General features: G+C 34.7%; 1 protein-coding gene across 2 annotated transcripts in view; it reads right to left on the bottom strand.

Annotated features, from left to right (window-relative positions):
• Positions 1-220: 220 nt before the first annotated feature.
• LOC135206270 (histone demethylase UTY-like) overlaps positions 221-20,049 on the bottom strand; it is a 265,727-nt gene continuing 245,898 nt past the window's right edge. For both annotated transcript variants that reach the window (XM_064237687.1, XM_064237688.1), the window contains 9 exons: positions 18,829-19,004; positions 18,143-18,497; positions 15,058-17,209; positions 14,681-14,817; positions 13,493-13,611; positions 12,971-13,181; positions 12,279-12,411; positions 10,559-10,720; positions 221-2,803 (listed from right to left, as the gene is read on the bottom strand). In XM_064237687.1, the coding sequence (XP_064093757.1) occupies positions 2,714-2,803; positions 10,559-10,720; positions 12,279-12,411; positions 12,971-13,181; positions 13,493-13,611; positions 14,681-14,817; positions 15,058-17,209; positions 18,143-18,497; positions 18,829-19,004 (3,535 nt within the window). In that variant the 3' untranslated portion in view covers positions 221-2,713. The remainder of the gene's footprint in view (positions 2,804-10,558; positions 10,721-12,278; positions 12,412-12,970; positions 13,182-13,492; positions 13,612-14,680; positions 14,818-15,057; positions 17,210-18,142; positions 18,498-18,828; positions 19,005-20,049) is intronic.

Raw genomic sequence — 20,049 nt, 5'->3', positions numbered from 1 at the left:
AATCATGCCACCAGGACAGTTAACATATTAATTTCATTTTAGGTACTGTAGTTATTATCCCATGATTTTATCCTCATTTTTACATCACATTGCATTTTAGGTATTGTAGCTGACTTTTCACGAATTATCCTATGCCACTAAAATTTTTTCTATATAAATACACAGTTCCTAAAAACATCCATGTGCAATTTTTTTTAGGATATATATAAATAATTGCAAATCCAGTGAGTTAGGCTTTATTTTAGCATACTTATACTGTACAATAGTGGACACATGGTCAACACAGATCCCTGAAACAGGTGTGAGCGGAAATGCTCAAAATCAACCAATTATGTTGCAATTGTGACTGATATGAATTTTAATGAAAAAGGGTGATATGAATTGCAATGCAAACTATCAAAAATGTAAAGTATCTTTTATATATTTGCAGCCCCCCTCCCCTACATACTAAAATAATGTTCCACTCCACCCACACCTCAAACTACGTTTTTTGCAATGAACAAAAAAAGAACAAGGATTAAATCAAAGAAAAACCTTCCCTATTTATACAATTACGTAATTGCTCATCTCGAGCAAAAGGACATTTCATTCACACAAATTAGGCCTTAATGAGGGTTTCGTAATTACATTACATATAGATACAACTCCATATGTAGCATTAAATAACATAAATAAAAGCTTATATTTATCCATTCATTCAAGATTTGGAAGTAATAGTTACTCTGCTGCATGCAAATTTGAGGAAATAATCACAGCAAAACATATGAATAATTATCTGAAATATAATTTACAAAAAGAAAAAAAGGTGATTTATAAGAAAATGTACAATTTACACGTAATACTGAAGACAAACTAGATTTGTGTCACATGAAAACACTATTATACAAGCAAGAAGAATCTGGATGAATCCATACTGGGGGAGGGAGGGAGGGAGGGGTGGAGAGGGAAGTTGGGAACTGGAGTCGCAAAACAACACCTGAGGACTGATGGAGGATGTGGCAGCAGCAGCATCATCAATATCTGCCTGGTTGGTCATCAATGAGGCAATTAATATTCAATAACAATAAATAGAAGTAATGGTACGTAATGCCTTTGGGACTAACTTCCTAACCATCAATCTTCAGGTGCCTGTCAAGCTATCAGCCCTTGGAGCACAGCCTTTTTGGTATGTGGATATTGTTAAAAGATGTCTCTCATCTCAGAGCTCACATTATGTACCAATGCCACATGCAAAGCAATGACATTGTAAGGACTTGCGTTCAACAGTGTTTTAAGACATCATTAGTATGGAACATATAAAATTCATGAGGCACGCCCATCTCAGGTACAATTTTTGAGCATTCTGTTTGCCATTCCTTATGCTCCTCCAGGAATTCCGTAACAGTAGTGTAAAAGGGCTACTGTTCACAACTTTGCCTGATATGAGCCAGTAAAAGGAAAAATAACATTTCAAAATGCTGAACAAATTTATGAATTACAAAACAGAATAATTCAGAATAATCAACATTATCAACAAAAAATAAAAATTAACAAATAGTAAAATATAAAACAGACAACTAGCAAAAAATTTAATCAACCCACATCCTTCCTACTGCATATGCATGAAGGATACAGGTGTTCGTGAGTGTGAGTGACAGCCTGAACAATGAGAATGGCAAAATTACAAACCCATTGCAAATGCCATCAGCCTTTTCAAATGTCTGACTCCACATAGTGAAAATAAAATAACATTTGAATAGAATGGTGGCATAAATATTCAGACATCTAAACCTCAACTAAATAGAATATGAACTGCTGACCACAACTTCTTAATAAATTGGTAAGCTCCAAGAGTGAGATTTCAGTGGTAAAGATTATGTGGCAGTTGAAATTATCACAAAAGATATAACCCTCACTTCTTGTGGCAGTGATTGGAAACTATGCATTTACACACCTGTAGCTACAACTACAGCAAATTCCATTCGGCTAGTAACTCTGAAAAAACACATGAATACTTAGGCAAGGCTATAATAAATAAAAAGACTGGGTAGTACCGGTAACCACATTCATCAGTTGCTACCCCAACTACAGCTACTTCAGCAGCACTGGCTGTTAACATTCTTGGCAACCACTACAATTTAAGGAAACAACATGGTAGGTCTTGCAACAGCTATTATAGTCCTGGCACAATTTACAAACCATCATACTGCATCACAATACAATTAACACATCCATATATATCCCTTTCACATAGTGTTGCTCTTCCCCTGTGTCCTTGAGTTTTATGAGATCAAATTATGCTTCACAGTAGTAGCAACTGAAGCATTTTTTTTTTTCAGTGCCTTTTGACTTTCTATGTATAGACTATATACATATATAAAAGATCACTATACTGTCACATTAGCATTGAATATAATGCCCTGTTTTCCCACTGCAAAATGTAACTTCCAATAAAAAGTTGTGAAAAATACGGCCACAGTGACTTCATCAGTCAACAATAGAAAAGGCCTCTGGAAGGTGCACTGGCAGTGACGACGTAGATTCTTATCATTAACTTAACATTAATTAGCGAGTCTTTAAGTGCCCATTTGATAACACAAATGGTGCTCGTTACTCACAGTGGTCCTGTTAAGGTCCTTTCTATGTACACAAATGAAAATTACAGAGATCTTTCAACTAGAAACCATCCCATTCAAAACGAACAGAGTGGAGTGGTTACTAGGACTGAGGAGGGTCACGTGATGGGTGTTGGAGTTGTGGAGGTAGGTGGTGGTGGTGGAGGAGGAGGAGTTGCAGCTTGACCTGGTGTGTTTTGGCCTTGCACCTGTGCAGACAAAAAGAACATTTCAAATTACAGCTAGAGCTGTTTAGTGATATATTAATATTATCAAATAGTTCAAGCAGCCATACTATTTAAAATACTTAAAACTCTCAAAGTTGGCACCAAGTTACACTGGTTAAAATACTTCAGCTACTTTCACATGGCTCACTTTAAGGGGTTGTCTTTAATAACATTTAAGTCGACTTAAACGTGTTTAAGCTTTAACTGATAACTTGCAATTCTTTGAAAATTTAATAACAGAATAAACTGAAAATGACGATCCAATTACTATAAAAGACAAAAAGGTTGCTATTAATAAAATCAGCTTCAAAATTATTTTGTATTAATATTAAATTCAAAATTTTTGATTAATAAAAGCTATATAAAATTCAATAACAGACTTTATACCCTAACATTGGAGTATATTGATATAATTATAATTGAATACAATATATTATTCAATGTTAAGTCAATATGCCCCAAAGTACTTGAAGTTTACTTGAAGTTCACCCATGTAAACAGAATCATTCCTAAATACTGATATGCAAGTTAATTACAGTCAATCCCCACCTCGTGATTCAGGATTTGTCTGTGGAACTTACTCCCAAATTATTCACAGATAATTCAGTAATTTGTGGATTTTTTGTCAAGATATAATTCAGTAATTTGTGGATTTTTTGTCAAGATATATTCATTAATTACTGTATTTCCATGTTATTTTCACGACTAAAGACATTTAAAAAAAAATTATTTACAAATTTTCAAAAATTATTAATGTAAATAGCAAAATATCAACAACAAAAATTTTTTTCAATGCATATTAAAATACATATTTAGGTAAGAAAATGGATGTGCCTGAATCCAGTGTCACACTTAGAAGCCATATTTTTCGCAGGGTAATGTTGTAAGATTACTATGAAACTATTTAAAGTGCTTAATGATGATAGTTTACGGTATATTTGGTGTAGAAATATAGTTTAAGGTATACATTTGGTGTTTGAACTATTAAAAAGGGAAGTTATAAATGTTTTTAGGGGGACCTTGGTGTTAGAACTTGAAATAAGGTGTAAGCATTTTTAGAGGGAGATGTCAAGTATTTGCAGATCTTAGCTATCTGCTAGTGGTTGTGGTTCCTATCCTCACAAATACTGGGGGTTGACTGTAATTTCTAACTAAAATTAAGGTTATTTTAATTCTTAGTTTTGCCAAAAGTTTCTTGAATAATAGTTTGAGATTTATCAATCGGTATACACATTAACCCTTAAACGCCGAAGCGGTAAAAAAAAAAATGTCTCCCGTGTGCCGGAGACGTTTCAGAGTGAGCACGGGAGCGGAAAAAATATTTTTTTCAAAAAATCATAGCGAGCTTAGTTTTGAAGATTAAGAGTTCATTTTTGGCTCCTTTTTTTGTCATTGCCTGAAGTTTAGTATGCAACCATCAGAAATGAAAAAAATTATCATTATCATACAAAACGGTTGAAGGTAACAAGTTACTTTTTTTTTTCGTTGTAATGTACACTAAATTGCGATCATTTTGGTATATAACAAATTGTAAAACGATAAAAGCAACACAGAGAAATTATTATCACAAAATAATGCATGAATTCGTAACGCGCAGACGTAAACACATTTTTTTCAAAAATTCACCATAAATCTAAATAATGTCCTAGAGACTTCCAATTTCTTTCAAAATGAAGACAAATGATTGAATATTACTATACTGTAAGAATATTAGCTTACAAATGCAGTTTTCGACCATATCTGAAGAGTTAAAGTTGACCAAATGTCGAATTTTTGTTATATATTTTTTTATATGCAATTATTTCGGAAATAAGAAAAGCTACAACTTTCAAATATTTTTCGTTTTATTTTACATGAAATTGCGCACATTTTCATATATAAAACTCTATATATATATGAAACGGAGCAAATACTCCGAGAATGGGATTTACGCATTTCGGAGATTTGTGGCGGAGAATCCGCGCGCGGAGGGAAGGAAGTTTTTTTTAAAAATTTTTTTTAAAAATTCACCATAAATTTAAATATTGTGCTAGAGACTTCGAATTTGTTTCACGATGAAGATAAATGACTGAATATTACTAGACTGTAAGAGTTTTATCTTACAATTGCGTTTTTCGACCATTTCGGTAGTCAAATTTGACCGAACGTGGTTTTTTTCCTATTTATCGTGATTTATATGCAAATATTTCGAAAATGAGAAAAGCTACAACCTTCAACTATTTTTTGTTGTATTCTACATGAAATTGCGCACATTTTTATATATAAAATGTTATGTAACGGCTAATTTAAAATGGTGCAAACATTACCACAATCGCACGTATGATTTTTTCGGAAGAGTTACCGCGCGGACATAAAGAAAATGTTATTTTTTTCATAAATTCACCATAAATCGAAATATTGTGCTAGAGACTTCCAATTTGTTGCAAAATGAAGGTAAATGCTTGAATATTACTAGAATATAAGCGTTTTAGCTTACAATTGCGTTTTTCGACCATTTCGGTAGAGTCAAAATTGACCGAAGGTTGAAAATTTGTCACTTATCATTTTTTATATGAAAATATTTCAAAATTGATAAAAGCTACAACCATGGGTTGTTTTTAGTTGTATTGTGCATGAAATTGCGCACATTTTCATGTATAAAACTTTATGTAACGGCTAATTTAAAATGGTGCAAACATTACCACAATCGCATGTATGATTATTTTCGGAAGAGTTACCGCGCGGACGTAAGGAAAAAGTTTTTTCATAAATTCACCATAAATCGAAATATTGTGCTAGAGACTTCCAATTAGTTGCAAAATTAAGTTAAATGATTGAATATTACTAAAATATAAGCGTTTTAGCTTACAATTGCGTTTTTCGACCATTTCGGTAGAGTCAAAGTTGACCGAAGGTTGAAATTTTGGCAATTATCGTTATTTATATGAAAATATCTCAAAACTGATAAAAGCTACAATCATGAGTATTTTTTAGTTGTATTCTACATAAAAATGCGCACATTTTCATATATAATAGTCCAGGTAACGGCTAATTTAAAATGGTAAAAAAATTATGTCAAAGTGACGAAATAATTTCCGAGATGTGTCACAGATACTTTTTATTAGTGCGGCAAGAAAGAAATTCGCGCTTGCGCGCCTGCGTAACGATTGTAAACAAAACAACACCTTGATCCGTGAACTCCCAGCATCCCCCAAGGCGCGTGATTCAAGAGTTTTCGGCTGGTAGGCCTAAAAGTATTTTTCCGCGAATTTTTAAAAAAACTTTTGTATGTCGACATAAAATACGTCCAGTCGGCACCCGAGAGACAAAAAATGTCGACGTAAAATACGTCCAGTCGGCGTTTAAGGGTTAACAAAGGCTGGCAATTAAAGATGAAATCTTCACCTTGCTGCAAGGTGAAGATTTCATCTTTAATTGCCAGCCCTTGTTAATGTGTAAACTGACTGATAAATCTCAAACAATTATTCCAGAAACTTATTGTTTCACAAATAATTATCTAAGAAATTTAACGTTTCACAACATTTTGTAATATTTAAAAAATACTATTTCTGTACTCATACCCAAAATTCTATTATTTCTGTACTAGTATATATTCTGTTTACGCAACAAATCTTTATAGTAGTTTTGTATTTTTCCTATGTATAAAAACCATGGGTTTTTATGTACGAGTATCCTCAGCAAGAGCTGAAACTGTTGTTGGATTTGGTAACAAGGTTACTAAACAGTGGTTACTGGGAGTGAGAAAGGGAATACTGCAGGTACTGGACTCCTTATTCACCTACCAACAGACACCTTTGTTTTTTCTTCAGCAAAAGGGACAAAGTGATGTGGTTCAGGTTCGATTATGTAAAGGCTCTGGTTTGTATACATAGGAACAATTCAAATCATCCGAAAAAAAATTTACAATTCAAATCATCCGAAACAAAAATTTTATTTCTTCCTACAGAAAAACAAAAACCATAACAATATATATTTGTTTCACTCATGCAGGACGTAATCTCCCATAACTAAATTAAGTATTACTTAAATTAGTTAAACCAGACAACTGAGCTGATTAAAACAGCTCTCCTAGGGTTGGCCCAAAAGATATGTGGCTATAATTAATTCACGGAAGCTATGCATCTAGTGCCCAGCCCCGTCCCTTACAATGCTCCTGACTGGCTGTTGATCAGCCAACCACAGGGCTGGAAAATTGCAAACTCGTCAGTGTCTCTCATAACTTCATACAGTGAGGATGTTCGCTCCCACCTCTTCTCTTTCAAAAGTTATAACTTTTATTACGCCTCAGCTTTACCCGAAGAAGGGTAGTGTTTCCCAGTTTCGTCACCAAACATTGTCAAGCCAATGATTTAAAGATTTTAATAATAGTATACAAAATTATGTGCCTCAGTAAACTTAATGCTGAAATATGTATGGTGAAATAAAAATAAAATTTTAAGATAAAATATATACTTTCATTCCTTACATCACAGTGCATTCATCATTTATTGTCTTGTTTCATACAGTATCGTAGCTTAAGTGCTATGGATGACAATGCTACCAAAAATTATAGGTAGGGCTACCAGTATAAAATAATAATGATGTCATTATCGTGATCACGATCCCTCGATAGTAGTACATAGTTTTAAGGGAGAATAATAAAAATAAGACATCATTATCGTCACTATCATTATCACTATCACCCTCTATTACTTTTTATTTTATATTACTATTATAATAATGATAGTGACAATAATGACACCTTATTTTTCTTTCTTCTCTATACGACTACTTCTATCGAGGGATTGTGATCACAATGATGTCATCGGCTGGTCACGTGACTAAACGAATATGCGAGTGATTAATATTCTTAGTCTTTTGCTTGTTATTTTCGTACCCCTAACTATAATTTTCAGGGAGCGTGTCTTTCATGCCAATTAAGCTACAAAACTGTATGAAACACAGCACAATAAATGACAAATGCACTGCGTCAAGTAAGGAATGAAAGAATATATTTTATCTTAAAATCTCATGTTTATTTCACTATACAGGCAGTCCCCGGGTCACGACAGGTTCGGCTTACAACGTTCCGAGGTTAAGGCGCTTTTCAATTATATTCATCAGAAATTATTTCCAGGGTTATGACGCACGTTTCAGGGTTATGTCTACAACACTGATCTGGCAGATAAAATAGGACACCAAAATTCCCAAATAATCAATATTTGAAGGTTTTTTTTTTATGAAAAATGCAATAAGAATGCAGTTTACATAGTTTTCAATGCACCCAAAGCATTAAAAGTAAGGTTTTCTTAGGATTTTTGATGATGTTCCAGCTTACGACGACTTTCAGCTTACAATGTGTCTCAAGAACGGAACCCTGGTCGTACCCCGGGGACTGCCTGTACATATTTTAGCATAGGTTTAATGAAGTACATAATTCATATATTATTAAAATCCTAAAGTTATTGGCTTGACGATTTTAAGGTTGACATTTGGAAACACTACTTTTCTTCGGGTAAAACTGAGGTGTTATGAAAATTATAACTTAACTTTTGAAAGACATTTTTGTCAGAAGAGGTGGGAGTGAACATCCTCACCATATGAAGTTTTGAGAAACACTGACGAGTTTGCAATTGTGGTTGGCTGATCAACAGCCAATCAGGAACATCGTAAGGGATGGGGCTGGGCACCAGATGCATGGCTGCTGTGAATTAATTATAGGAAACAATTGATTACCTAGCGATGGGACCTACAGCTTACTGTGGGATCCGAAACACATTAAATCGAGAACCTAATTTCTAATCACCAGAAACAAATTCCTACAATTCCAAGTTGGCAAAGCATGGAATTGAATTCGGGAGTGCAGAATTGGTAGGCAAGCACGTAAAACACTCGCCAACGAAGAACCTACCTCCCATAACTATCAGGAGAGGAGATGAATCCTTCATTGAACTGTCATGTTTCCTGTTGTGCACGAAAGCAGAGGATGAATGACTCCTGTAACCTCTCCTACTTAGCCTAGCATTTTGAATGGTGCCAGACTGAATGAGGAAGGTTATGTAACTTTACCACCCTTTATGCCCATAAGGCTAGCAGAAAATATTAAAAGTCAGATCTTTATCCAAAAACTATCCCTGGAGCTACAAAGGCACTCAGGTTAGGCTACGAAGGACAAGATAATTCCACTTGAGAGGCCAAAGTTCCCAAGGAAAACAAGTCTGCTTGGAACTCATCAAGAGCATAGACAACTCCCCAAAGTAGAGAGATTCTGGGATAAGACTGAGCAATAGCCTTCCTCCACTGACTAAGGGAGTTTGTTTTGACAAAGGAGGATGAAGTGTCTGCAATCTGCTGAACAGATGCTCAACCAAACATAAACCCCTACTACAACACCGACCTCAGAAGATGGCCCACTTCCCTTGGTATATATCTGTGGAGGGACAACAGAGGTAGCCACATTTCTTATAACTCGGCGAGAAAAGCCTCACTAGTAGGATGCACTAGATAACCTTGAAGCTGACAGGGAAGTGCCTGCCATGGTGAATTTCTATGCCTCAACCAAGGAGGTCAGCACATCTGTGTACCACTCAGCTTGAGACGATAGGAGCCACATGGGTCACCCTGAGACTGGGAGTGATGAACACCTATGGAGGCTATACCTGATAAATTGAAGGAATGGCCAGAGTAGTAGTGTGAAAAAAAAAAAAAAAAAACAAGAGTGGACGCCAAGTATCTAACTGGAAGGTCCCAATTATGGCACATACAGGATCAATTCATATCCATTAAGCAGAAAAAACAGCTAGACAGGCAGTATCAATTATATCCAATGAGGAGGGAAACACTGTTGGACAGGTCACTTTACAAGAATGGGTGACAGTCAAATACCCAGGGGACTACTGTTTGGAGAAATACAGAGGGAACAGAATAGTTTGATGCCCTACTTACGCAACTCATGCGTTATCTTTAGCAAGTGTCACAACAAAGTCTCTAGATACTAGATCACACAGGCTGTGGTGTTAAGAGATTGTTTGTACACCATTGAACAGCAATGCTTGGAACCATAGTAGGAAGGCATGACAATTCAACCAGCCCAAGAAAAGCCTTAATTATGCTTAGGTGTTCTGGGTAAACTAATCCTTTATAATAATAACCATAAATTCAATGAGAAACATGGGGAGGATTTCCTCATATTGACTGGTGAAGTTTATTTGTTCAGCTGGTTTTGGTTGCATTTTGAAGCCAAATAATTATACCTTTTTGTAGTAGTATATATTAAAGATGAAACACTACAAACACCGAAACCAGTTGAATGCAGAAATTTAGCTTTCTTAATATTTTAAAAAAATCTGTGATACAGACCTAAATATTCTTTTTGCACTACGTATATATTTACCTTACATTGATAAATATATTATTGGTATGTCTGTTATTGTGCATAAAAATGAGGAGAAATTGCTGGTACTTACAAATGAGGAGAAATTTGAAAAGTTGTCATTTTATAAGCCCCTGCTATTCAGAGGAACAAGGTATTAAACAACTCTGCAACACTCCCCTAGACATCATCACAAATTCACAATGCTTCCCTAACACTGCAGTTTCAAAAGATGAAATTTCACTGTCAACTAACTTTCTCAGATTCTCAATTTCCCATGCAATTTGAAAATTTTATTAATACTGAAGCCATCATATACTTAATCTATTTTAACTTAAAAACTTTCATAACCCATATGACAAGTCAAATTCCTGGACAAGACTTACCGAATGTTGAACAAAGTTGTCATAAACTTGGCCGAGATCATTTAGATGGTATTCTTCAAGTACTACAAACCCCTCAAGACGAGGTGCCTGTCGTCGTGCACAATCAATGCAGTGCACCACATGTCGTCTTTCTTGTTCTTTAACAAAAAGAACATTAAACACCTGCAAAGAGGAGTTCATTAATTTCAAAATTTTCTATTAAACCTTTACACGAATATACTTAACGAGAAAAAATTATAGATGAGTAATTTAAAAATCAGAGGTTTACTAATCTCAAATACATTTGCAGATTTAAAAAAAATAAATAAAATAAAATCCCTCGGTAAAGTCCTTGAAATAAATTTAGGGAATACCATATATCCTGCATTAACCCTTGAAATAAATTTAGGGAATACCACATTTCCCACATCAAAGAAACCAATTTTTTCCCACCTTTAATCTCAGAAATTTACTGTTTGCCCTAGAGGCTGGAGATTATATTTTCCATCGGCCAATCCTAACTCTTGAAGATCATCTTGGCTAGAGAGTAATCTGAACTCCTATATAGAATATCTGAATTTAGTCCATACGTTATTCTTAGTTAAAATAGTAAATAAACAGTTATCATAAACAATATAAACAGATTCATTCCCTTTTCAGCCAATTATGGTGGACAAGGTAACCAGCTGGTAATAACTTAAGTGTTGTATATAAAAACATGTGCTACTGGTATTTTTTGCTCTTCTCAGATGATGCAAACTTTACGGGAACTTCCAGACTTTAAGAGAACATAACAGGTTAACAAAAGTAAAATTGCAGCATGTTAAAAGGCCACCAGTAAATGTACTATGCCAAAAAATATTGTAATCAGGTACTATTCTGTAATACACAGCTTTTTAATGAAAAGTTTTCTCAGAAATTCACATTAAACTTTTGGTAACAATGTGCAGATTATTTTCAGATTTTGAAGATAAAGATGTCTTGTCTTCATTGCAACCGAGTGCATTTAATTTTTTTTTTATTTTCATTAAGTTCTATTAGGATGTCACATTTGACCTATGCTATTACAAGTGTAAATATATAATAAAATATTATTCTGTATTTCTAATATTTCCTAGTGTATTTAGTTTTCCTTTAAAGATTTTTAAATAATGCACCAGCTTTCATCTTAACCATGTGCACAAACAGAGTTTATAGGCCAAGAAAATTATGAACACATATAATGCAGCAGGGTAGGTTATACTATATAGCTTTGTAACCTGTACAAGTTTTCAGTTTGCTGTATTTTAAAACCATACAAACTTATAATTAAAATCAACGATCCTAAAAAACATTAAATGTATTTTCAAAACATATTTGAAAAAACTGCAATTATCAATATACATCTACTTTGTCAGCTCAAGTCACATTACTTCATTGCACTGAGACAGGTGAAAGTGCACAGTGCATCAACATAAAATTATCAATTAATGAGAGCTGGCACCTCATTTTTAGATTTTTATTTTTTTACTTTTGAATCGTGTAAAATCCCTCCTCCAACCCTTCTTCCATAAATTTAACCCTTATTTGAGACTACATAGCACTTAATAATTTAGCCATTACCTGTGGCAACAATGGCATTTTATGTTGGATGTGAAGGGGCACATACAAAGTTTTTTCAACATTTTCTGACATCAAACATCCTCTTCAGAAGAACATTATCAGCTATGATAACAGTAAACTTCTGCTATACAAAACTTACCTCAATCTCACAGATTCCACAGTAATGTGATGCTTCGTTACGTGTTCTGCCATGGAACTTAGTCTCTAATCCACACAACTTCACAAAATCTAAAGACAGACATACTTGACGAAGTGATCGAATAAGGCAGCCCCTGAAAAAAAAAATTACAAATCACTTGCCAAATTATCAAGGTCCAAATTTTGGATCTGCATTATTTCAACCAACTAAAATTTCCAGGAACTCTCTAAAGCACTACATTAAAACAAAGTACTAGATTAAAACTGATTATTCATCCCATGAATTATAGCAGTTGGTTTTAATGTTGAAACCTATTAAGAGATACCTGTATATGTTGTGAAGATGCTGATTATGGCACATTTTATACTATGATAAATCTAATCAACTAAAAATGATCTGTACTACAAATGAAGAACCAGAATGTGATGCAAAGTAAATATAAAATACTTCATGCAATTGTCTTATCTTTTCACAAACAATGCACAGTTTTGGAATAAAATTCTGAATTCAATTTAACTTTCAGATACAAATTTGTAATGCAATCCACATTCTAATCCATGAAACAATGCCTACACAAACTTAACAAATCACATACCAAAAAACCACTTGAATAAAAAATATTCATTATTGTACTATTAAAGTCTGATATAGAATACTGAAATATAAGATAAGCAACTACTTATTCCACTTACTTGATTGCCTCAAAGAGCTTTGGATCTGAAACCTTAATATTTCTTGCAAGGTTCCAGGTTAAATGGACTAAAGGTACAATTGATTTATACTGCTGAAACTTGTTCCACTCATATCGCTCCAAACCCAACGAGTACTGTCTAGCTGTCAAAGGCCCTACATTCCAAGCTATATTATTGCACCAACCTACAGCTTGTACCCAATGGACACAACCTGTAAAGAAGTCAAAACAACAGAAATTACCTCTAGTGCAATGATTATACAACTCTCTAACCAATGATTAAACAAAGTAGCTTATTTTTCTACAGTATGGCAGTCATTGTAATAGTGCCAACTGGATATACATGATTTTTTGTATAAAAATAATTTTGAAGCTAATTTGCATTACTAGAATTTGAAAATTTTGCTTTCTGCACTGACTACTGTGTTAAGACTAGTACAAGTTGAACAAGAATAATGATTTACTTCCAAAATTTATATTCTTTCAACTCTCAAACTTTGACCATTTTAAACATTTAACCTACCTGAATTAACCCACACCATATCTCCAGGCTTCTGATGGAACCGATAAACAGGAACATTTTCATCATATAGTTCTTGCAAGTCTGGCCACCATGAACCATGCAAGTAATTTGTTCCATTCCTGAAAGTTGCAGTTGAATTATATTACAATAAAGCAACCATTATTACTTTTAATATATCACTAAATCTGCATCCATTCCTATAGTTACCATTATTACTTTTAATATATCACTAAATCTGCATCCATTCCTATAGTTAAAGCTAGCAAATATTCTAAAAACAATTATTAAACCAATGCAGTAGTTTGTTTCACACTGCATGCAAAACATTAGTATAACTAGCAACAACAAAGGCTCAAAAGGTCTTTAATTAATGCAATCTTTTTTTTATTTCAAAATTAACACTACTATGCTCAGAAACAAATCATAATAACATATACACTATGAATTTATAAATTAGACACAAACATACCTTCCTACCATTTTCATGGTGAAAATCAAAGTAATTCAAATGTTTACTAAACTTTAATGTATTCCACAATTGTAACCGTCAACACTAAAGGTCAGGCCGAGCAGAGCCGTTGTTAGGCTCAGAGGTCTGGATAAACTAATCCTTTATAATAATAACAACCAAACTAAAGGTACTTTTACCTGACAAGTATGTACATATGTCTCCCATTATCAAAAAACATGAATATAAAGTTTAACTGAAATTAACAATCTATTTCAAGGTAACTAAAACAGCTTATTCAACTGAGAACTATAATGATAATAGATCCTTTAGTCTTGTTTCGGTGGAATATCTTTCAAATTACTGCACTGTCAACGATACCAAGTATGCACTGAATAAAATATTTTTCTCTATCACTAACAAAACTAGATTAGTTCATAATCCTATATATGAAAAAAAATTCACTACTGCCACCTCTTACTCCCTGGGATGTTACGCAAATGTAGGTAAAGAAAAATAATTATCACTAATAATCCATTGAAACAATTACAAAATGGAAAGATATGATGCTCCGAGTAGACCTACCAATAGTGAGTCAAGATATAACTTACATTTGTTTGGAAAAGCAAACAAAGGATCCTGAGTTCTCTACGTAGTAGGATAACCAGACTAATAGCTCTGTTCTCAAGTCAGTGTTGCATAAGCCGAATAATTGGACTGTGGTACTAAATGGAACTTACTTCTCACAAAGATTTGCAATTACTCCCCAGTAAGCATCAGGAACACCAAACCATTCACAATCGCCAGGTCCTATGTTAATGTTAATGGAGCAGAAATTGTTATTTTCTTGATGACCAGGTGTTCTTGAGCCAGGAACCTGCAACATAAGAAATTTTTACTCCATTACATGTCATCTTACATGGTGTATTTTCAAAACTAAGTACTTATATATTGCTAAACCTATGTAACATCATGACTGAATATATGATAAAACATACGCAATTACAATACCTCTGAACCTTTAAATAAACATCAGATACTATGACAATGTAACTCTTATAAAATATTATGACCTTACATGTTGGACAAAAAATCATTCCATAGCAAATATTCTCACCTTCATATATAGCTGCACAGTGTTCATGCCAAGGATGGAATGACCCACATGAGATAACATATTCCCAGCAGAAACAACTCTGGCAAATGCTGGAAGCTTTGTGAGTTCAGTTAATTGTGCACGCCACTTCTTTTCATCTGATAAATCCACATTAGTTCCGAATTTTATCATTTTATAAGGCTTTTTCTTTTTGCTATCATCTGTTTTCGGTTGCCCAGCTGCTATACGGTCTTGCTCTTCCTTTAGACTTTCTTGGAAACTTGAAGCCTGATACTGTGCATATCTCGCAATGGTCGTGTGGGAACGATGACTCACACAATTCCAGATCTTGACTTCTGTCTGGGGATCAATATTTTCATCTGCGTCCTGTTTCATCTGAGTGCGGACCTCCACAGGTTGCTCTGGGTTGGCTTCAACTAAAGTTTTTGTAGAAAACAACCCTAAATCTAACTTCAGTGCTGAAGCTAGACCACGTACTACAGCTATAGGATGTTGCAGACAAAATTCTTGGAGCTGTGGTGAGAAAGCTAGCTTTTTATTATCTAGTAGCACAGAGGGTGTATTAGGCAAAAGTTGCTCTTTAGTAAGCTTAATTTTTGGTGGATCTGGCGGAAAAGGTGGGATTTGTTTATCTGAGATCATACTAGTATTCCGTGCACTAAATCCCTGTCCTTTGCAGGCTGTGACAATTTCTGAAGAGGTTGTGCTCAAAGAAAATACGGGTTCTGACGTTGGTTCAACTTTGATTTCTTTGTCAAAGTTTATTCTAGCAGTACTTAAGTTTGGTTTTGTATCGGTCAAAGTAGTTCGATTAGGCAACTTATGGTCAGGCACTTCTTGCTTGATATACGGAACCCCTGGCTGTAGACTGGCAGGGGCAGAGACAGTTGTAGCTGTGGACGTAGTTGAGGGAGATGTTGCCGTTGTAGTTGAGAACTGGGTGTTTGGCAGTGCTACTTCAGGGCCAACATCCCCTGCTTTCGCTAATTCATCAATTACATCCTCTCCTTGTGCCAAGCGATTCAACAAATCCTCAGCTAGTGATGTTGTGAATTCTTTTTGACTGATCAGTTCTTGAAGGACCTGGTCACTTACAGTAGTTTCTGGGGTAATGCCACTAAGATCTTTTGGTAAAGAATCGTTTATATTATTGCTACTATAACCATTGTTATAACCATAGCCAGCTGAAGTTGTTGGCACGCCACCATTGGTATAGGACTGATTCTGGTTAACAAAACCACCAGTTGAAGAAGGTTGGGAGTATGTCTGGTTAGTTTGGTTATAATTACTAGTTGGAGTCTGAGACCTTTGGTTGGGAAAGCCCCTATTCACTCCATTGTTGGCCTGTTGATTGAAACTTGGAATTCCTGGGGCTCCAGGCCGATTTATCTGACTACCTTGAACAAAATTAGGTGATAGCTGGGGAGCCTGCACTGGGTGTTGAGGTTGCTGCTGGGGCTGTGGCTGATGTTGTATTTGCTGCTGCTGTTGCATCTTCATCTGATGCTGCTGCTGCTGCTGCTGCTGCTGCATGAGTCGATAGTTTTGTAGCTGTTGAAGCTGTTGTGGTGTCAGGTTTCCTTGGTTCTGTTGTTGGTAATACAAGACTTGCAGCTGCTGTTGATTGAGGTAGAAGTGAGACCTCTGCTGGTCACCAGGCATGTCAGTCTTAAAACGCTTTGCATCATTTGCAGGATAAGGTGGTGGCGGTCCAGCTGACACAGTCGAATTAAACTGCTGTCCATATTTCTGGAAGTTATTAGTGGCAGCTCCTACCTGCCGCTGCTGTCCAGAAATTTGCTGGCCCTGCTGCTGTTGCTGCTGCCGATTGGACATGTCTGTAGTTACAGGTAGGTTCCAGGCCTCCTCAATGCTCAGCAGCTGCCGAGGCTTGTTAGTCACACTGGGCATGGGAGCATTAGCAAGTTGCTGCTGTAAAAATTTAATTCTAGGCGCGAGATTTGGATTTAGAGGCTTATTGCTTCCACGTGTTGCATTCATATAACATGCCAGAGCATCACGAGGTTGATTGCAAGTCTCATATAAAATACCAAGGTTTGTCCAAGCTGCTGTGTGGCCTTTATCGTATTGCACAGCACATATATATGCTTGTAAAGCATCAATTGGTTGGTTTTGTTGCTGATACAGTACTCTGCAGAAGAGAAAATAAAGGAGAAATACACAACAAATTCTATATTTGATACCACATGACACCCCCCTCCCATAATTTCAGATGTATTTACACATAAGCAATTAATGTTATCAAAATATACACCTACAGTATAACAAAAACCTTGGAAAAATTAAGCAATTACATGAAAAATCTTTTTAATTACAATTCTATTGTATTCAGAGGAGAAAAGAAAAGTAACTTTGGTATAGCAGAAAATATTTTATAACACTTGTTGCCATCTCTTCACCTCCGAAAGATAACTAATTGTGACACTGAATTTATTTAAAAGTGCTTGAATTTGAAAAATGAAAAAAATTGTGGGTACAAGAAATTATGTAAAAGTCTACACTTCAAAACCAGATTTAAATGTGTTTCACTGTATAAATTTATAATTGCGATTGTACTTTTGTAATGACTGTGTAGGATTAAGCTGTAAGCTCACCCCCACACACACACAAACCACATTCATATCTGGCTAGGAGAGTGCAGAATTATCTTTTTTGGTTTAAAATGTTATCATTCAATAATCAGACTGGGAAAAATATGAATTGCTTATCAATACCTTTTGGGAGGGTTTCTCTTATGCAACCTGCAACCATGCTCAAATACTGGTCCTGGTTATGAAGGATTTTATAGTAACAATATTAATAATAATGCTGATCATACTAGAGCAAATACCAGTAATATTACATCAACATGGAGATGGCTACGTACAAGTACTACTGGTAGTCTACACTGCCTGGGTAAACATTAGCCTATCAGATAATTCAACTTGGAATACAAAGTTGAGATAATTTGAGACATTTTAAAATCGAGACATTTTAAAATCTACAATTTGAGACATTTCATGGGAAAGGAGTCTCTCTCTACCCATTAAATAAGATAGTTACTAAAAAAAATGAAGCTACTTACCCTATAGAACACCATGTGTCAGCATTGCCCTCACACTTGTCTACAGAATTTCTGTAAGCAATAAAGGCATCATGAACTCTCCCAAGGGCAGAATAGCATCGACCAAGCAAGTAAAGACTTTGGCCACTCTTGGGATCGGCTTCGATAGACTTCTGTAACAACTGAACTGCTGTTATTTCTCGGCTAGACTTCTCCCCTAGGCTATCAACAGTATGGTACATCCATCCTAACTGACGTTGTATGTCAGCTCGCAAGTGATTGGGGATATCTTGCTCTTTCAGAAGGTTTTCATAGGCTTCCCGTGCTGCTTTATGCTTGTTTTGAAGTTCGTAAAGATGAGCAATATGAAACTGAACTGAAAAAGGGAAATTTACTGTAATATATCTACTATATACATATGTCTACCTGGAAAATTAACATAACATTAAATACTATACTTGTAGGGCTAAATAAAATGAAAATTTTACAATAAGGTTTCAAAATACCAGTTGTGCAATTTTTCCAATATTGTATAGCAAGCAACAGAAAAAAAATAAACCTGCATTTAGCAGCTCAAAAACAGGTAATATTAATGTCATCCTGCTTTTCTCAACAATCTGAATAAAAACATGAGGCAAACTTAAAAACATGAGGCAAACTGTTTTTTCCAAATTAACTGTACAAAAAATAGGTATATAAAAACTTACTTTCAAGTTTAGAAAAAGATGCAGGCCCTGCATCAATTAGTGCTGATTGGAAGTGTTTCAGTGAGGATTCATAATCACTCTGAACTTTGAACATCAAACCCAAACGAATATGAACTTCATTGGCTCGGCTGAACCCTGGTTCAATGTACAAAACTTGCTGAAATGCCTTCACAGCCCTGGAAGAGAAATACACCTATTAGACAGACGAAATACAACACAAGGTAATTACTAAAAGGCAACTTACTAAATCTATATAAGTGTGTATGTGCATATATATATATATATATATATATATATATATATATATATATATATAAAAATATATATATATTATATATAGATATATATATATATATATATATATATATATTGAAAATGAAGTACTATTAATTTATTGCTTGCTACCAGGCAGCAGTTTAGCTTAAATTTGTAATGCATCTTAAAAAGCTTCTTCTTATATATACAAAACATCACAATCAAATAATACAAAAAAGTACAAGTTGAATCAATGATGGATTACATAAGCTCCTGAGGTACATTTATACAGACAAATCTCATACCATCCATCATTGTGTTCATGTTTAATACCCACTGGGTATATTGCATCCAGCAGTCAGTACTGCTTACAGTACTGTTAATAAAAAGAAAAACTACAAATAAATAAGATTATAAAAGATTATTATTATATAAATGTGTGAACAATATCAAATTAACAACAATCACCATTATCTTGCTATATAAATTTAGTCTTTATGCTACACAATGAACCTTCGTAATATATATAGCAAATGTAAGTGTACTGAATTACTACTACTTTTTAGATAAAAGTATTGCGCACACACACACACACGAGGTTTATACTATATGTAATCCTTCTCTGCAGCTTTTCCCAATCCTAAGTGGGGTCGACGTTTCTGACAGCTTTCCTTCACCTGATTCGGTCATGCACATCTGTCAATTATTTGTCTCTCAGATCTCCTTGAACAACATCCATCCCCCCAACTACACACACACACACACACACACTTCCCGATGGAGAAATAGTATATATGTATCAATTAAGTACAAACATTTTAATCAAATCGAAAAGCTAATCCGTACCATACACAAAAATCATTACTTGATTAACAATAAATAAGGGTATTGTGCATTAGTAATGATAATTCCATCCACTATACATTAAATTGTTTACTATGAATACATGACCTGCCTGTGCTGTAA

This window comes from Macrobrachium nipponense, chromosome 29 (assembly GCF_015104395.2).
Source record: "Macrobrachium nipponense isolate FS-2020 chromosome 29, ASM1510439v2, whole genome shotgun sequence".
NCBI lineage: Eukaryota > Metazoa > Arthropoda > Malacostraca > Decapoda > Palaemonidae > Macrobrachium > Macrobrachium nipponense.
The sequence above is the reverse complement of the archived record's forward strand: the minus strand, read 5'-3'. Positions and strand labels throughout refer to the sequence as shown.